The sequence below is a fragment of the Haliotis cracherodii genome, unplaced genomic scaffold (genome assembly GCF_022045235.1).
Source record: "Haliotis cracherodii isolate W230 unplaced genomic scaffold, xgHalCrac1.p SCAF_3, whole genome shotgun sequence".
NCBI lineage: Eukaryota > Metazoa > Mollusca > Gastropoda > Lepetellida > Haliotidae > Haliotis > Haliotis cracherodii.
In genome coordinates this window covers 11,789,122-11,809,139 of record NW_027266286.1, presented here as the reverse complement: position 1 = coordinate 11,809,139, position 20,018 = coordinate 11,789,122, and the positions used below count along the sequence as shown (strand labels likewise).

At 38.9% G+C, this 20,018-nt stretch overlaps 1 protein-coding gene across 1 annotated transcript; it reads right to left on the bottom strand.

Annotated features, from left to right (window-relative positions):
* Window positions 1-6,892: 6,892 nt before the first annotated feature.
* On the bottom strand, window positions 6,893-19,607 carry LOC139475227 (alcohol dehydrogenase [acceptor]-like). Its single transcript, XM_071258472.1, has 11 exons — window positions 19,440-19,607; window positions 19,002-19,210; window positions 18,407-18,596; window positions 17,751-17,879; window positions 17,180-17,301; window positions 16,915-17,082; window positions 10,952-11,102; window positions 9,122-9,264; window positions 8,433-8,607; window positions 7,693-7,915; window positions 6,893-7,028 (listed from the first exon to the last, which is right to left on the bottom strand). The coding sequence occupies exons 1-11, from the start codon at window positions 19,576-19,578 to the stop codon at window positions 6,893-6,895; spliced, it is 1,785 nt and encodes a 594-aa protein (XP_071114573.1). The 5' UTR covers window positions 19,579-19,607.
* Between the last annotated feature and the right edge of the window lie 411 nt (window positions 19,608-20,018).

Below are 20,018 nucleotides of genomic sequence, written 5' to 3'. Positions count from 1 at the left end.
CATGAGTGTATTCCCTTTGTTTTAGTAAACCTAGACATGTAAACACTCACTTTTGACATATCCACTGTGCAAGATAACAGTGATTAATCAATCAACGTATTTTCTGTTAATCCTTTGATGACTAGGAACGATCGGTTGATTTACAAAAAAAGTAAATCAACTGATCATTCACCTCTTGCTGGGCTGCCACGTGCATATTACATAACACACATTTCACCTCACTTCAAACCTGGATTTAGATTGAATAATTACCCCAGACACAATAAATGCCAAATGGGAACCTTTGTCAGGTAATCTAAGTGGTTCTACCACTAATTGTACCTGTAATAAATTCATTAACTGAGCATCAAGTGAATGATGACAAATACACAAGTGTAGGGTTATACCAGAAAACGTGGATGACAACAAGTGAGTAGTAATCGTATTATCGACGCAATCCGAAATCCGAAAATGCTTTCACTGCATGGATTCTGTTTTTTATTATTAAACTATAACCATCTGGGGTATTTCCAAATGACGACATACGATGAGCTCCGCCGTTCTTTTTGTCTGTTTGTTTAGGCTGAAGAAATTAATTAACATGCGCCCTTTCTCGAAATCTTTATAGATCACGGTTAACCAATCAGTGTTCAAAAATGCGTAAAACAAATATTGCCTCCAGCCTCCAAGTTTATTTAGCTGTCCTTGCAGACGGTAGCCCAGTCTCTGGTCACGCTCAGTTGCGTTGCGTATCATCCGGGTACTGACGGGGAAAAACAATAACAAAGGCAACAACCAGTCCGGGGAATTGCGTTAGATCAGTGCCCCTTTAACTATTTCAACACTGTTGGCCGGTCAAGAAGCCATGACTCACACCGCAGGGTAGACCGACCAACTCACATCAAAATAGTTTATAATTTTATTAACCTACTTGTCATGTTATTCATTTATTAAATCTATCACATTTCACAATGTCTGAAATACGTATTTCATTTGATTTTATCATTTTTTATCTATAGATTAAAAATTATTCACTAGACACTATTTCCCGAAATGTTAGTGAAAATAAATTCTCGGAAACACTTCGACAACGGGTCCTCATCAAACATGTCAAACAGCAAAATAAAGACGTTTCAAGCAAATCTTTGAATATAACATACAAAGTAATAAAATAAACAAAAAAATATCTAAAAGTTGCCAAACTGACAGCTAAGTTATTATTTCCATCTTTTCGTGCGATCGCGTGTTATCGTAAGTAAAATGACATCTCGGCTTTCGTGGCCTCGATTTCTCGGCTTGGACTCGATGTCTTTTAATGCCAAAATATATGCATAAGAAATCTTTGTCACAGCTTGTAACCTAGCACTATGCATCCATAAAGTATCATATTTTTAATATAGATCGCGATTTTATGCTTATACCGTTCAGAATAACACGATTGAAGCCAAACCTTTCGCCAAAGTCTGAAAATTACTGTTGCTGTAATTTGATTGGCTTCCTTAGGTCACGTGCTTAAATTTGACCAATCACGAACCTTGTAGCAGATTATGTCGGTGAAACAATATAATTATTTTTAATGTATACTGACATTAAGTAAGATGAGTTCTGTGGATGAACAACTTCTTTATTACAATTAGTGCGACGTTTCGGTGTAGATCCTAACACCTTTATCAAGCAAGTGATGGATAGGCCTAAACAACATAGGTACATATATACTTATTGACATGTAAGTTTATACAGTGACTAGTGATGGACACAGAGAGGTGATTAAGATAATTGGAGTGAGTGAGTGAGTGAGGTTTTACGCCGCTTTTAGCAATATTTCAGCAATATCACGGCGGGGGACACCAGAAATGGGCTTCACACATTGTACCCATAAGATAATTGGAAGCCAGTGGATGACTAATGACTAATGCTTGATAAAGGTGTTAGGATCTACGCTGAAACGTCGCACTAATTGTAATAAAGAAGTTGTTCATCCATAGAACTCGTCTTACTTCATCACACCAACTTCTAAATGCCGCTCAAAGAAGTTATACTGACATTGCAGCCATGAATGTGTTATTCATACGAAGTTATGAAAACGGAGGTATTACCCCATGTTAGTGAGCGGACAGCCACTATCATCGGGAAATGAGTGATGACAGATATTATTGTAATTCTGTTTAAAATAATGTTCCAAAACGTAAACAAATGAAAATAAAAAAGAAATAGGTAAGTGCATTTTATGAAATCTCATATTTGCCGAAAATCGTTACGTTTTCGCTTCATTGGTCCTTAATCTGGACGTTATTAATGTTTTAGCTTACATTATTTTTATTTCAAACGAACCTTATTAAGTTGTTAATGAATTATTTAAATAATGCCATACACATAACTTTCATATTTATAAACAATAGGATTAATTAGACCTTTCAAATAGTGTATGGCCAAACATACAAGATGTTTTGCAGGCAGATAATTTCCTTGATAAATGTTGGCTTCATCTATCACACAAGAGTCTCTGGGAACTTGGTGTCACAGCAGTAATCTTCTGGTAGGCTGGTGTTGAAAGAGTTAAACGTTGCCCATGCTTCAAAAATAGCAGCGTCTTTCGTGCATTTCCACCCATGGCATGAATATTGTTATTTTGCCATTTGTGCACAAGCTTTTTCTTGAAAAAATGAGTTATTTTACTTTTGTTACTCCAGGATATTTTTGTTCATACCTACCTAACTTTTTAGGACAAAATACAAGTAAAAGAAACGTGAGAGGCGTTTTTTCTTCTTCTTTTTTTAAATTGGCCTGTCTCACCTTTGAAATGAGTTTGAAATCCGTAAACCAAGAAATAAAAAAAGTGTCGCCTTACGTTGACATTGTCACGTCCATCCAGCCAACTCATCGAGAGGAACCGGAATGTAGTTGTGTAGGTTTGCCGTTGTGAGTCCTGCTGTGTGTAATCTGACATTATCACGCTGGAATACAGCCTTAGTGTTCTGACGAAGGGTATTCTCAAGTTGAAATAAAATTACGCTATGTTAAATCATCATCGTCGTGCCTGTATGGAGAGGAGAGACGAGATATTGATCTACACTCCCAGACATTTATCGTCATTGCATCTTCACTATCCATTCATCAGTTCCCTTATTTTTTTGTATATATATCATCCTGTATGGGTTTCACCCGTGAAGATCCGGGGTCGAATAGATCTTCAGCAACCAATGTTTGGTTGTAAAAGGCGACTAAGCTTGTCGTAGGAGGCGACTAACAGGATCGGGTGGTCAGACTCGCTTACTTGGTTGAAGCATGTCATCGTATCCCAATGGTGTGGATCGATGCTCATGATATCAATCATTGGGTTGCCTGGTCCAGATTCGATTATTTACAGACCGCCGTCATATTGGTGGAATATTGCTGAGTGCTGCGTAAGACAACAGACCAACCAAATGTATGGGTTTACTTGTCAGAGTGAAAGCATCATTCTTTGAAATCTTAATAATAAGCCTCGTTCAGAATAGGACCCCAGCATCCCATTCCTGTTGGAGACAGGCAATTGAATTGGATCTGGACGTCAGGCTCTGCGACTTGGCTGATTGCAGGTCATCATGAGTGAATGTGAGGAATGTTGTTTACGTTTCCAGTCATTGGGTTTTCCTGTCCATAATAACAAAACCACAAGACATATATCTGGGGCATTTACCACAAAGCAATATGATCGGTATTCCGGTTAGAACACACGTGAAAAAAAGATGGTGGACCAAACCTCGTTTTTAACACGCTACTCAAATAGCCCAGCAGGAAATACGCCTGAGACCCGATTGAACCCAATGATTTTTACGACCAAGAAAATGTATCGTCACGCCAATATAAGCCAAAGTTAAATTTCAATCTGATTGACTAAATATGGTGCCTTGGCATGGACATGTACATGTGGTCAACAGTTTAAGATGTCAACAAGGGCAGCATCTCAATAAAATTTCTGTCAGCATTGCACCTTAAATAGTTTCAGCATGAATACTCAGGACAAAAGTATGAAATGAATGTACATATATTTTGTCAAACATTGTTGCACCGTATACGACGTACACCTGTTAAATTTATTTTACACTAAAGTTCCAACACGGAGACTCCTTCTCAGGAGAATCGCTTCTCTAAAACCATACAATTTCCAATTGTTCGACCAAAGCACTAAAATCCTAACAAAATATGTAAAACAAAATTTCATGTCACGAGGAGACACATACATGCCAAGGTTAAGCTTCGACAGTGAGGATATGTGAGGTAAAGGTGCTTTAAGGGCCAAAAACGCAGAAAATTCAAGACCACCAGTTCCATTTGGAGCAAAAGATGGCTGTGCAGTGGCCATAACTAGTCTTTTTCAATGGGGCTAATACTGTAGCAGCAATAATGAAAACTTGGATTCGAGCCTTTTGAGCAAATGAAGGGCATCGTTGATAAGATAAAAAAAAGTGAATTTTAAGCTTCATTGGTCTACTGGTTTTCACAAAGAGTATATTCACAGAGCAGAGACTGGATCTTGAGAAGAATTAGTTAGAGGCATGGTCAGTGTGCAAAGGTCAGATCAACGTCAAACTTCAATAATTTTTAAATTTGAAGTTTACACGACACACGGCTTTTCCACTGGACGACAGGTCGGTCACATGACCGAAAAAATGGATGTCCATAAGTGTATGAACGACAAACTTTGACGTTCATTTTGTTTTCACGAGATCATGTTCTTGAAATGACGTAAACACTGACGGACTACTTCCACATTCCTTGGTAAACCCCTGGAAATTCCCTAGCACGAAAACATACATAAGCGTTCTTTCTGATCACTTTTCCCCTTTATTCTCAGTCTCAGCGTTTCAGTATACAATGAGAAATGTCAGAGTGCTTGACTGTATGATTGTTCACGAATATCCTCTCTGCGGCCTTTCCTAATGAACAAACGAAGAAATGCACATCTAAACTATCGTAGAATCGACTCAATCTGTGCCTAGGCCGACACTGACCGTCTCCAGCAATCTATGACTTTACCGTAGTGTCTGTTTGACGCATCTTTATTCACCTTTCCGAGGCAAGAGAGATAACTGACTTTAAAAGTCCAGTTTCCACTCTTGCCTAACTAAGCTGGAATTACTGGGCCGAATCGCAGCGCCACCAGTGGCTATTACCAGTTATGTCCCTTTAAGCATCTCCTATGGACCAGGGGCGGTCGGGTAGCCTAGTGGTTAAAGCGTTCGCTCGTCACGCCGAAGACCCTGGTTCGATTCCCGACATGGGTACAATGTGTGAAGCCCATTTCTGGTGTACCCCGCCGTAATATTGCTGGAATTTTGTTAAAAGCGGCGTAAAACCATACTCACTCACTCACTCCTATGGACCAATCAGATTCCACTTCTCGTGTCACTTGTGTTTCCTTCACATAAAATGGTGGCGCCCAGTCAGGACGATCTGATCGATAATGAAGATCTATATTGTGATAAAACGGGTCTTACATCGTGAAATGCATCAAATCACGTTAGCTACCTTGATTAAAGCCATGAAAAAAATTGGAAAATATCTGCTGACAACGAGTTGGCGGTGCACATGCTTTGCAAATCCTGTTATCAACCGAAATCTGCACGACAGTTTATGAACCGGATTTCGATTTCAGTGCGCGATTTTGATTGGACTATGCACAGACTCGTTAGCCCAGCCAAAGTGTAACTCCATAATACCAGCCTAGTTCGGCAAGGGTGGAAACTGGACTTTTAAAGTCAGTTAACTCTCTTGCCTCGGGAAGATGATCAATGATGACTAACACATGATACTGCCACAGGTTCATTAACAACTTCGGAAATCTCTCCCGTCACGTCTATCGTGTCAGCCATTTTGACGTCTTGTACTTGATGTAAATGTATTACGACGTGCTGTCATTGTGACTGACTTACTGAGGTAGTTCAGTGTAAACATGAAGTCACACGTACTAAATGAAATTGTGTTTAGATCTTGGCCTACATCCTTTGAGGTAAGAAATTGTGATAAAATGTTTTATAAGAATTGACTTTCACATTGTGTGAGTTCATTGGAGTATGAACCTTCAAAGAGGACAGGTTGGTCCTCACTCTATAAAGGTTCAACTCCAGCGAACTCACACAAGGTGAAGGTCAATTCATAAATATATCGCGGAAAACAGAACATATATGTTAAGACACACTACTAACATTTTCCTACTTTCATTACATTTGGAACAAACATGACAAAATAATGGCCTTTAATCGGTGTTTAAATATGTCAATCGTGGCTTCCATACAACAAATCAGATTCAATTTTAAACAAATATTGGTATCATCAATGGTGGGAGCAAGTATGTCCATTGGTTTCAGATGAGAATTGTACAGAATATAGAGCGCATCTTCACAGTATTAAGGATCATGTTTTGCCTGCCAATGTACCCCCGCATGTATGGGACGTTGTATATAATATCAATCACAGGTGTTCCTGGTCCAGACCCGACTGTACAGCTGAAATGTTACTGCCAGTAGTGTAAACCAACAAACAATGGTGTCACCAATCGGAAAAACAAAAGTCAGTGTGGATAACTGACAGACAGCATCATGCAGAGACCAGTCTCGACCCTTGAGGCCATCAAACTGCAGATCATCCTCGTGAAGGCTATACACAGACAGTGGATGCATAATGCAATCCAATTGGCGTGGCACATGAACTTTATGAAGCATGTGAAATTGTGCTCTTCTATATGCATACAATCTGTTTATTCTATTGTGAATTTGACGTAATGTTTTAGATGCAGTGATTATACCTTGTTTTGATTCTTCACATGTGAGAAGCACATTTTGGGTCTCTCATGTCATGATAGAATATATTGCTAGAAACGGCACAGAATTCATTCACTCAGAGATGATCTATCTAAAATGTGGAAGTAAGACTATCCATATTTGCTGCTTTTGATGATGTCCGCCGCCTTTTCTCCAATCATGATGCTCGGGGCGTTTGTGTTCCCTGACACGAGGGCCGGCATGATGGAGGCGTCCGCGATTCGCAGTCCAGCAATACCCTTTACTCTGAAAAATATTTAATTGAAACCGACATCCAGATTAAAGTGACGACTTTGATTCAGCACGGACACGTCACAACCTCAACCGGAAGTTAGTTCTTAACACCTTCATCGTCATTCGAAATTCGTAAAACGAAAAACGAACTACTTTGCTTTTCCTCCTCAAACATACACATTTCTCCAATATTGAGACAGTCAGTTACTGCATGTTCGACCAATGCCCGACAACATTGGGGACATCACATTCTACATAAACCATCAGGTAAACGTTTGAAAGACGAATAGCGAACTAAATTTTGGTTTTCCTGTCACAGCTTGGTGTGTTTATTAGGCAGCTTGGTAACATAGTTCTCATACGTTTGCTATTTGCTAAATACATTTACAAACTAATAGACATTTTGAATACCAACATTACACGAAGGCAAGTTTACCCGCGTCTATCAGTCTAGCACGGAACGACCCCAAAAGGATTAAAAGAATTAGCTGAATGTCCAAGAAAGTTGCTGGTCTCTGATGTGATCAGAGCTACAAAAATTCAAGGTGATATTCATATAGTTGACCTGTAGACAAACAAATCCTGGAGTTCATTTTAGATTGGTGAAAATACAATGTAACATGACTGTATTTGTACAAACGAAATAGAATAGTTGAAGTTTTCCATATTCACCCACCTCAGTTGAGGATCCACCACTGTAGTTGGGTCGCTTGGTTTCCCCATCTTGCAAGTGGTGGTCGGATGGTAGACTGTTGTAGCCAGGGCCCGGATGTAACACTCCCAGTATTCATCAGTGTCATACTTCATAGTGTTGCATGTCGGGAAGGGTGTGACTTCAAGCTGGGCTCCTATTTCCTTGAATGCCTTTGTCTGATGAAGTTTCTGGACGATGCGAACACCTGTTGTACGGAAATGTTTTTTTAAATACTGATCCATCTGATATTCAAGGTATAGTGTTGACCGAAGCGTTATTAATTCAGCTTGACTATCTGTAGTTGAAAAATAGCCTGAAATTGTGTATAAATGGTATTTACACTCATAGAAAAGTGCCAATTTCATGAACAAAATTGTGGGCGTGAATTCGAATTCTACTTCCGGTGTTAACTTTGTTCTGGCTGTTAGACATCTGCAATCTACCAACGGATAGACAAATATACATGATCCCTTATAGATGATATTGCCTCATCTGAACTAGATCCATAGCAAAAGATGCTGCGTTGCCTGCAGTATGTTCTTGTTAAAAGAAGATACTTCACCTGGTAAAAGTTGTTACTTTTCCAGAAGTATGTCCCATTAAAAGTAGTTGGTTTACTCGAATTATGACCCTGTTAAAAGTGATCGGTTTACCCGCAATAAGACTTTGTTAAAAGTAGTTGCTTTGCCCTTGTAGGCCCTGATAACTGGAATTATTTTCACCTCTAACTAAAGTCTTGGCGTCATCAGGATGAGACAGGTAGTTGGGCTCGATGATAGGATGCTCAAATGGGTTGGTGCTTCTCAGGCGGATTGTCCCCATGCTCTTTGGACGGAGTAAAGTTGGCAAGATTGTGAAACCTTCTTCAACAGACGTCCAGTTGAAATGAGCAACTATCTAAATAAGAAGTAGATGATCGTTATATAAGGTAAGGGACGTTTCAAAACAAGAGCATTTATGTCGTGTCAGTGTGCTTGTGTAGTCCGTCCATACGATCTTCCCTGAAACCACAAGGCCTATTCATTGATGACCACAGCTACGGTGCTTTTACAGTGCCCACAGAATTAATTATAAAAGATATGTAAAGGTGGTAACATGGCAGCTGTGTTAACGATGCCATTTTTGCCCATTGCTCAGCCATAAATGCATGTATCATTATAGTATTGGATAAGCAGAAAGTATCTGGTATGTCAAATAACGTCACATTTTGTAGGTTTTGGTTATATTTGACACATATACAACCCATGACCCTCGTGTTCCAATTACATTTATTCACTCAATTTGAGCACGGTGACAAGCAATCAACACAGTCTTTATAACTGTGCCCGATTTGGTCAGTGTATATACCCAAGACTGGACCCATGGATACTGGGAACATATTGTGATTCCTGTGGTAATGAAGCACTCTCACCTTTTGGTCAATGTTAAACAGACGGGCCAGACTTTTGTCCATTGAAGCACAGATAAAGTGAAACTGAACGTCTGGACTTGGTTCCTCGGATTTCGTCTTCACAAACGCCATGGCTTCCAGACCGCCGCTTGATGTTAAAAGACCTACAGTGGAAGGCAAGTTATAAGCTGTTAGTGGCTGAGCAAGTACCTACTAAGGAAGGTGTGATTTTGGAACTGTCAAGGAAAGATGTTTGCTGGACAGTAAGCAATATTATAACTTCACAATGGCAGCCTTCAAAATGTATCCTCCGATCATGTTTTGGACGTCACACGTTTGTAGACGACCATGTTTATCTTGAGTTATAAAGAGGTTGCAACACTTTTATATACCATGCTATGAATGTTAGACTCCAAACACTAAGCCTATAAATGTTAATGATGGACTAAATATTGTACCATGGGCCGCTGGCCTACACATGTACATAAATAAAGAACTGAATTGAACTCGAAACACTTCCAGGCTAAACAAACTACCTCGTCCGATTCTTCTAAAGGAGAGTACTTTCATAAGAATATGATTACCTCACATACCTCAAATATTTATGTCAGCATAAAAAGAGTCTGCTTATTTAAATCAGTGACGATTTGGCGCATTATGGTCTTCATATTTACTTTTCAGTCGAATTCTTAATGGAAATCTTTTGGGCCACTCTTTTTAACAGATATGTTTGCATTTTTTAAAAAGATTCAATGATGTAACTTTTTTTCTCTTCCTTTAAAACATGGAAAGGATTGCTATGGGAATTACACTTCTGAACGTGAAAGGAGAGCATGTGATGATGTCAATGAAGGTGGTATTTCAGTCCGCAATGCAGCTTTTAACTTTATCTCATTGAATCAAGGGGTATCTTGACAATAAATGCTTCAAAGTCTGGACCTTCACCATTTCTATCTTATGACGAGAACAGCAGTCTGGTGAACCAGAAAGACTGCATACCTGGAACGTCTGGGACTGTAATTGGTTGAGGATGCTCCAATAGTATTAATCTTCAAAGGTATATTACGATTTGTGCCAAGCATGACCTGATTGACTACTCAAATATAGAAATACCCATTCCTCTTTTTACTGGATTCTAAAATCCGACCAAAGAGAGCTATTTGCTGGGTCCAGCAAATGTACCACCATCGCCCCATGTCAAAGATTAACCATAACCCTTAAAACAAACAAGGAAGGAATTTCGTTATATTCTCAGAAATATTCGATATAAGTGGAATTAATATCAAATCAATTCTCAAAGACTCAAAGGATTTGCATTTGACTTTTAGCAATTGCAGCAAAAAATCACTGAGTTCAATTATGTCAAAACATTTGATTTTCCAACAGTTTGTCACAAATGAAAACAAATTTCGTATGAGGTGAGGTGAATTGGGTTTAAGAATATACGTTCAAGAATATTGTACTTAAATAGCAGATGGTCAACTTTCCCTTGATGTCGAGCAATATCCGAGAAGCTCCAGCCTTTGGTGTCTACATTTTACAACTTTTACAATATTGTGGGTGGAATCTCTGAAATTACAGCGAAGATCTTATGACTCCTGAAGACGTTTCCTCGCTTTTACTTATGATGGATATATTGTCCACCTCACAGTTTCTTTCATTAGACAGGCGAAGGAGATGGTGCGAGGCATACAGAATTCGTAAATAATGGATAGAAGTGTTTTTGTTTGATAAAAGTGTTTGACTACATACATTCTAAACTGAACATGAAAATACACATTAAAATGCGTTCATTTGGGGATACATGAGGGATATATGCTTGAATGAATCCTGGTGGGAAATATATCTTACCTGATTTCAATGCACGATATTTGATTAAAGCAAGTGTTGACTCTAATTTCTGTTTCGTGAGGGAAATAGGCTTCTGAATTTTCGATACCATGGTGAGGAACATGTGATCCTGTAAGCTTTCACCAACTGGGAGGCTAGCTTGAACTGGAATCTGTATATTGAAATACAAGTGACAAAAGCATTTCAATAATTGTAAGAAATCACACTAGTCCACTGTTTGATTCCGACCAATTCCTAAGCATGTGTTCATAAGAACATCATAGAGTGGTGACACTATAGGTTCTCGGAAACCTGGCACCTTTCACAAACCTGTCAGAAACACATGCAAAGAAAAGACAATAAGTAATAGCCTTAGGCACATCTGTACTAACAATGGATGGAAGTTACTGGTTCTCTTGCATTAGAGATAAGAAAGTCAGACTTGTTGAACACAAGGGATGATGAAAGCTGATCGTAAATGTGTATTTGAGTTGTCGTTAAATCGATACGTCGCTTCTTAAGACTAACATAGGTTGCTGGGGATCTATTCTTACCCGAAATCATCATGGGGACATGAAGAAGAAATCTAACTTATGTTTTCATTCTATAACACACTTGGGACTTAAGTAATCTGACTGTGTATTTTGTTTCCGCTCATTAAGGTATGAATCGAAAAACCGATGCGCAAACTGTATGAATCCGAGTAAATTTGACAACGGAAACATCTACAATAGTTTAACCAAAAACAGGTGTATATATCAAAGCAGACAAAAATGACGCCATTGATAAACATTCCAAGTGTAGGAATACATAGTGTGACGTGACATGAATCAGGTGATTGTTTAATTTATGCATATAACTTGACACGCTTACAAAGTAAAGTAGGATCAAAACAATGTTCATAGGACCTGTCAATCAAGGCAAGAGGCGAGAAGAATCCCCACGGGGACAATGAAAAAGAAATATAAGTTGTATGTTCGTCCCTCACTTTTCACACCCGCATAGTGCCAGGGGACCATATATGGTCCCGAGAAAATGCCCTTTTTAAACTGTGAATTTTGATATTTAACACGGAGTGCGCAAAGTCAAAACTATAACCATCATCATCCCAATCATCTTAGCTTTAACATCGTTTAACTCATACTTTATACAATGCTACGGATTGCGAAATATGGCGAGATTAGTAAAGTGGCTACCGCTCCTCTCGGCCTTTTCTGCCATGTTTGAACACCAAGCGAACGGCGGTGAATTTTGATTATGCACCAATGTCACATACGCGTCAATATTTTCAGATAAAATCCTTGTTCATAAGAACAAATATGACCTGAGTGATCAGAAAGACATATTTTTCCCAACTGTATACTTATTCACGTAAATACAATTCTGTTCACTCCTTTATGAACAAGTTTATTTACACGTTTTGTATATTTTTATCGACTATCGGTAATGGCGGAATGGTCGGTACACATGAGAAAACGACAGTGTATATTTCCATTACATTTATGACGTACATTGAATGAATTTATAACCATCATCACCCTAATCATCTCAACTTTAATATCTTGTAAATCATATTTTATGCAGTGCTACGGATTGCGAAATATGGCGAGATTAGTAATGTGGTTACCGCGCTTCTCGATCTTTTTCTGCCATGTTTGAACACCAAGCGAATGAAGGCAATGTTTATTATGCACCCATGTCACATACACGTAACTATTATTATATCAGACAGCCAATTTGAAAAAGAAATCTGATCGGGCTGATCAGAAATGATTTACTTGTCCCCACTGTACAGTTATTGGCGTAAGAGTACTAACGTTTAGTCGGCCACGGTAGTTTTTTGTTCCAAGTATTGCATATGTTTATCGACTGTGTCATGGCGATTTAGCACGGCGCTACATACCAACCGACAGTGCAGATTGTCTTTTTGTTTATGATGCTGATTTACAGAAAATATTCAAATCAAAGATACGGAAAGATAGATATAATCGTTAATATTAAGTTGGTATTGTGTATATTTATGGGCAGGAGGTTCATGATCAAAACCTAAACATTGAATGGCCAAGCCCGAAGTGATGAACAGTACACGTTCGCATCATAGCAGTGCCGCGATTTCTTGTTTACCGGTTGTCCTACATACTCGCCCGTTCAGACAAATAACTGCTACTTTTCTCATATGAAATGACTAAGAGTCATGTGTGATTGATCAAACTACCTGACCGTGTGAGTGACTTGCCCTAACTGTTTCACATTTTGTCGCAAATGGAGATTTTAAACAAATTGTGTCAAGGTCGGTTCCACATGTGGTAGCTCGGCCCCCGTTTCTGTCGATGGTACACGCGTACAAACCTAATGCAACTACTGAAAACATCAACATAACTTCTACAATGATGCCAGCAATACCTTTTTGCATTTGGGTTAACCGCTTATGGATACGATGTGTTGTAAAGTTCGATTTCGATCTGTTTTTCGTTTCATTGAAACTGTGATAATGGCGCTGTGATTGGTTTGCTGAAATAGTATTTTCCATGTGTCTAATGTACATGGTACATGCTGTGATTGTAGGAGATAATTGATAACCAATTGTGTATGCATATATATCATCAAATACACATTACTAATCTCTTCAGAAAATGGAATATATTATAGCTCGTTTTCAAACATTCTGCCATGGATATTAGATCAAAAATTAATATTAGATTTACAAATTATTTATGTACACTGTACTCTCGATTAACGTATGATAATCAATTGCAAGTCTTCAACTCTTATTTGATATGTCATCGGAAATGTCAGCAATGATTAAAATTTATTTTATTTCGTTACAATCTGCAATTGTATTCAAATAGGCTAATAGACGGTCGGTGATTTCCCGCCGCTATGAATTTGTCGTCTGGACAGGTGCGCGTGATTTGACCTCGCGTGTTGTGACGTGGATGACGTCACATGAAACAGCTGATCTAATGTTGTGGTAGTATAATGGATACACGTGGTTTCATTTTCCAAATAACAATATTCTCTTTGACTGAACTAGACAGCATATCTAGAACATCACGATTGGAAAATGTCTACGGCGACCGAGTGAATGAGACCGCTTATCATTTGACGAACAGTGTTCGAATATTTGGTGCAGTTGTCTAATTTTGGTATGTTGACATGTGCTTTTCATATCTGTTTGAATGCTTGATATTCCAAAAATATAATGTGCATTTAGTTGAGTACAGTGAAAAAGCTGTCAAAATGGATCCAATATTAAACAACCCAGATTTTTAACATTTTAGCTTCATCTATTGGAATCTCGAATGGTTCAATTTATAACATAAACAGTAAAAGTAATTAGATCTACTCACAATATATAGATAATCAATTTCTGAAAGACAAAAAGTTTTCAGTGTAAATGTGATTTCGTTTTGATGTTTTATATAGTTATATTTATGTCTTTTTTTTCACTTTGCATTATCTAAATTACCAAATACTTCGACCGGTGACATAGTAGTAATTAAATTCCACTTTGTTTTGTATCCTAAGTATGAAATAGATATTTTTTTTTAAATAAATATTTGTCTAAGAGCAAAATCAATGCATTCTTGTGGGTTTTTTTTTCACCATTTTAATTTGTATAAAATTCCCTCCAAGCTGTAGTTTAGCTTGGCCAAAATTAATAATAAACCATTTTTATTAAAGATTTTGCTGGTTAAATTTTCGAAGTTCAATACCAAGAATATATTTTTCCTTTTATGACAAATAATTCCATTACTTTCATTGACCTACGATCATTATCTATTTCAAACTTTTCCTTTAGTAGAATGGGATGGAATGGGAAACTAGTGGAAATAAACTATCACGTATGTCCTTAAATGTACATGTACATATATACCTGGCTAGGTGTAAATACACTTCTAAAGTCGTATTTATAAATCAAATGAATAAATGAAAGAAAAAGTGGTATTTCATGGACTGGCCATACAAGTATATTTTGAGCAAAGGTCAAAGTTAGGCAGCCAAGTGCGAAATACGAGCTGATACGAGGATGTATGTTTTCTGGTGGCCATAGTGAAACAATGACATATGGCGCCCGAGTTGCGAGTGATCGAAAATAGTTTTGTTGAATAGATTTGCTGCCCATGAAAACGTTTCAACAATTTTGATTGAATCTACATGTACTTACTCTTGGGTTGTGTAACGTTAGTATAATCTTGTTAATTATTAAGAAATAATAATGATGCCCGATATTGAGCGATGTCAATTTGAGTATTGTTAGGGCTGTTTAGCGATCTTTCACATTTTGTCCTTTGAAAATGTACGATGTCAGTTACCCCGAAGTTGTTTTTATAACTAATAAAAGAGCACAGTCACTGAAACATACATGGACGTAACCGGGATTTCTTCAAGATATACATTCCAAACTGTCATTCGTTTTGGGACATAATCTTTGAAACAGTCTGCGTATGATCATTAATTACGACCACTTCCGTCAATTTTGTTTTGACGTCAAAAACACGCACAATTTCATCGGGATTTATTATCGGTAAATATAACTCACGGAAAATTCTCAGTGAATGTGTACTTCAACATAAATATCATATGTCTATCACTGTTAGGACATGTACTTGCCAAAGATATGAATTATTGGTCATTTAGATTTCAAACAAGGGCGCTTACTTGACTTTGCTTGCCATATTCGGGTGCGTCCATATTACGATTAATGTGGAAAATTAGGAAACTTATAATACCAGCACTTTTATCGATGGCTGGGCAGTGCATAGATCTTTTGGATTTGGTGACTTTAGATACTGTTGGAAAGACAATCAACTCGGGTTGCATGTTATACAATTTGGTAACACTGTGTGAAGAAATAAAGACGTTGCAACACTTTTAATACAATGTATACGTTTTTGTAACCGCGACGTCAGCACAGTGCGGCACTGAGCGGTTTGCAGGCTGACTGACGTCCAGGCACCATGAGGGTTAAGAGCATAAAGTAGCCATCCAATCAATTTACACTCATACGTTAGTGACAGAAGGCAGGAGATGGCAACATCGCTTGCGAAACATGTGGTGAATGGGTCCAGGGTATTTATCATTACAAAATGGAGGTATACTATACTAGATGATGTGCTGATTGCGGCATTAGAGCTAAATTACTGAAACACACATCATTCTACAATAGTATGCAAGGCTCTAACGCTCATTATGTGTAACAAAACTGTCCAGTAAATGAACGTTGTCATTCCTTATACATCTTTTCTTGATCAAGTCTCTTCTGGCAGTATACGCTCACCTTTTTACGAACACCTGGTATCATCACTGTTTGAGAGCGATTCATAACACATGCGCGATTCATAACACATGCTCAGGAAAAAGTAAGAATCGTACAGTCGACTCTCCTTTTAACAGATATGCCTTATGATTATAGAAAGGGTCTTGTGGATTATATTTGAAAAATGGTTAACCAAAATGTCATGAGCCATATTCTTAGTGTGACCTGAAGCGACCCTTGACCATACACAGAGGCTACTCTTAAACTAATGTGATTAAGGCACTACAAAAGAATGTCTGTGAAGTTTCGTCATATTCAAATCATAGAAAGGTTGCAGTGGCCTTGATATCACCTACTGCTGTGTCTGAAAATGTTCCCAGGGATAAATGTAACATCTGTTGTAAGCGTGCAGCGTCTGTGGTGTCAATGTGGGCAAACTCTTTTCGATCTCGGTTTGTGTGGGCGTCTTCCAAAATATGCTGACACACCATGATGTTACCGAAATATTGTTCAAAGCAGAGTTATTCCAAACACATTCACTCAATAAAAGCAACTATATCACACGGACGGTGATTGCATGATTAGGACAATGTTTACTGTGACATTATACTGGATGAAAACTAATAAGCTTACATCTGTGATGTTTCTGGAGAGTACAGCAATCTGATCTACTAATTTAAATTGTAACATAAATTGCATGAAGAGATCGATGCTTATTTCTCACCTTCATCTCCTCCAAGTGTTTCTTTGGCCCGATCCCTGACAGCAACAGCAGCTGTGCCGATCCAATTGCACCAGCTGACAAGATTACCTCCCTTGAAGCACGAACTCTGTACAGGCGGCCATCTTTGACATACTCGACACCAACTGCCGTCTTCTTGTTTATCGTTACCTGGTAAAAACAATTGGCCAATTTCAGTACTGAATAAATGTGTGATGTATGTACAAATGCGTATCCTAGAGGAATGTGGACGGGTGAAGTACACTACCTTCGTGACGTGACTGTTGGCCAGGACGTGCAGGTTAGGTCTGTCTATCACTGGCCACAGGAAGGCCTTGGATGTGCTCATACGTTCCCCGTTCCCAATCGAAACCTGAGATCTACTAAATCCTGAAACAGTTACAATTGGCATTTATAACGTGTTACAACGTGCCTTTGCCTTACCACAGGACTAAGCAAAAATTCGAAGCAAAACCGTCATGAGCAGAATTCCATCAATAGGGTCCTGCAGATGTAATGTAAAGGTTGTTGAGGGTGATTGAGTCAGGCGATTCCTTCCTTCCTTCTAATAGAGACTCGCCAAACTGACAGACTGACATATACACACACAACTGACAGGCTGACACCCGGACAGACATGTAGGCAGGCGCAGAGCCTCATAAAACTACAGGTGGAAAAAAAAGGGACTCTCAGGAGCAAGCAAAGACACTCAAAACCGACAAACACGCACATAGCCACACTGCACAAAGACAAAAAAACGAACGCATGCAGACACAGACAAACAAGCACGCACACGCACACGCACACGCACACGCACGTTCCCTTGCCCAGACACTTGCCTTCCTGGTATTCTCCGTTGTAGTCTATTTCCTTGAACCCGAGTTCCATTCCCGCCTTGATGAAGTAGTCAGCGACGGGTATTGCGTTCATTTCCGTCACAGTCAGTGGACCTCCCCGGCCATGGTATTCTTGAAAATGATGATGAATAAGAAGAAAACGTTAACGTCTCAATTACAAACAAAAATCTTTCACACACCGCCAACTATCATGAAAAGCGGGAAACCCAAGACAAGGCAGCGTAAATTTAGAAACGGCGATTTTTGAAGTATTTTATTCAGTCAGTTCGAAGAAAACGGGACTCATAATGTCTCTTCCCCTGCTATTTACGTTTGTTTGTTAGTTTACTATTTAATGCCGACATCGGCAGTATTCAAGCTATGTGACGGTGGTGTGTAAATAGTCTAGTCTGGACCAGACAATCCAGTGATTGACATTATGCGCATCGATCTACGTCATTGGGATATGATGAAATGCAACCAAGACAACAGTCAACGAGCCTGACCACGGGCCTCAACTTAAGCTATTTTCAAAGTAGCATTAAATTTACATTTAACAAGCGCCTTAGTCTAGAACGAGCTTTCAGCTGACAATGCATTGCACGTGGTGATTATATTGACATGCGAAATGTAAATGGTGTATACAGTTTTACAGTTACCTGAATTTTTTAATCTATCAATTTGTATGTCTTCCGATTTTTTAAAGTACGGGAGAACATCTTCGTAACTCCACCCCTCACTGCCACTGGCGGCCCAACTGTCGTAGTCATGGCGATGACCTCTGACATACTGCATATAGTTTAACTGGCTGCTTCCTCCCAAGACTCTACCACGCGGCCATGCTCCCCTCTGAAATTCATCTTAATATATCTACTGGAACACCAATGTAAAATATATTAAATCTTATCACGGTTTATGTCACTGGTACGTCACATTTTGAAATGCCCTACACATGTCTACCATAAAACATTTGAAAGCTTTACTGAGGCCATAAATTTTGTAACCTTGAGCTAACAACTCCTGAATAACAGTCGTGTGACGCTCTTTCAAATCATGGCAGACAGAGCATGCTCAATCAGCAAACCAAGAACCAAGAAAATAGGGCATGTGCAGTCACGAATGATACAAAGAATACAACTGTATGTGCATGTGAATATCTTAATTTATGATCTGATAAAAACTGCAACTTCGACCTTCACTAGAATAGGGCAACTGGGAGGTGCGTGCCATCAGAGACCTATTTGTTAACCTTGCCTTTTCTATTAGTCCTGAATGTGCATGTTGCTGAGGTTCGGTCAAATAGGCCCAATCAAATTTGTCCATCTGGTTTAAGGCTACCATCAGAGGAGTATCCAGTGTCTTCTGGTTCCGGTCATCACCGCCAGCCTCGATCAGCAGGACGGTCACGTCACCATTCTCGGACAGACGGGACGCAAGAACAGCCCCTGCGGACCCTGCCCCAACTGTGAAATAGAATACTGTTTTAACCATACACAAAACAGATCACACTTAATCATTTGCTGTGGTCGTCCAAACAGTAATGCCACAATTGAACTACATAATGCAATACTCACATAATATTATCAGACAGCAATTGTTCTTACATTACAGTAACGACCCAAAAGACGCTGAACAAAATGTAGCAGTCATTTGAAGATGAACTTCAGAAATATTCGAAGATATGAATATTACCTATGATATAGTCATAAGTCGTTCTCAGTTCGGGAGAAAGAATTCCTTTGTCGTCAACAGGAAAGACGGAGACACCGACGAAGATAGCGAGGATTGCAACATTGACGACAAGCAGCAGTGACGTCGCTGAAAAGCCCATGATCCCTTATTCAGATGTTGAATATTCTGTCAAACTGACAATGTGCAATATGTTCAATCTTTACAATTGGTTACATTATTTCTGCTTTTCCTACAAGCCATGCACTTTAAAATCCATGTCTACATGCAAATTAAAAATACTGTTTATCCCCGTTATGATTCAACTGAACAATCAGCCTCGGTTGGAATAGAAGCTTTCACACCTATACCCTGCTGGACTAGGAAACTGAAATAACCGGATGGTATCCGCCTGTGACCTGGTTCATTGCTGGTCAGTTTGCTCGATGGTGTGGATCGTTGCTTATGTGTATATTCACCGGTTTGTCTCAGCCAGACAAACCACTGGGACTTATGGCAACTCAATGGGAAATACATGCACTGTCAACATTATTTGTTTTAACGTTTAATAGTGAAGGCTCTTTACGAAAGATAGTGTTTCCA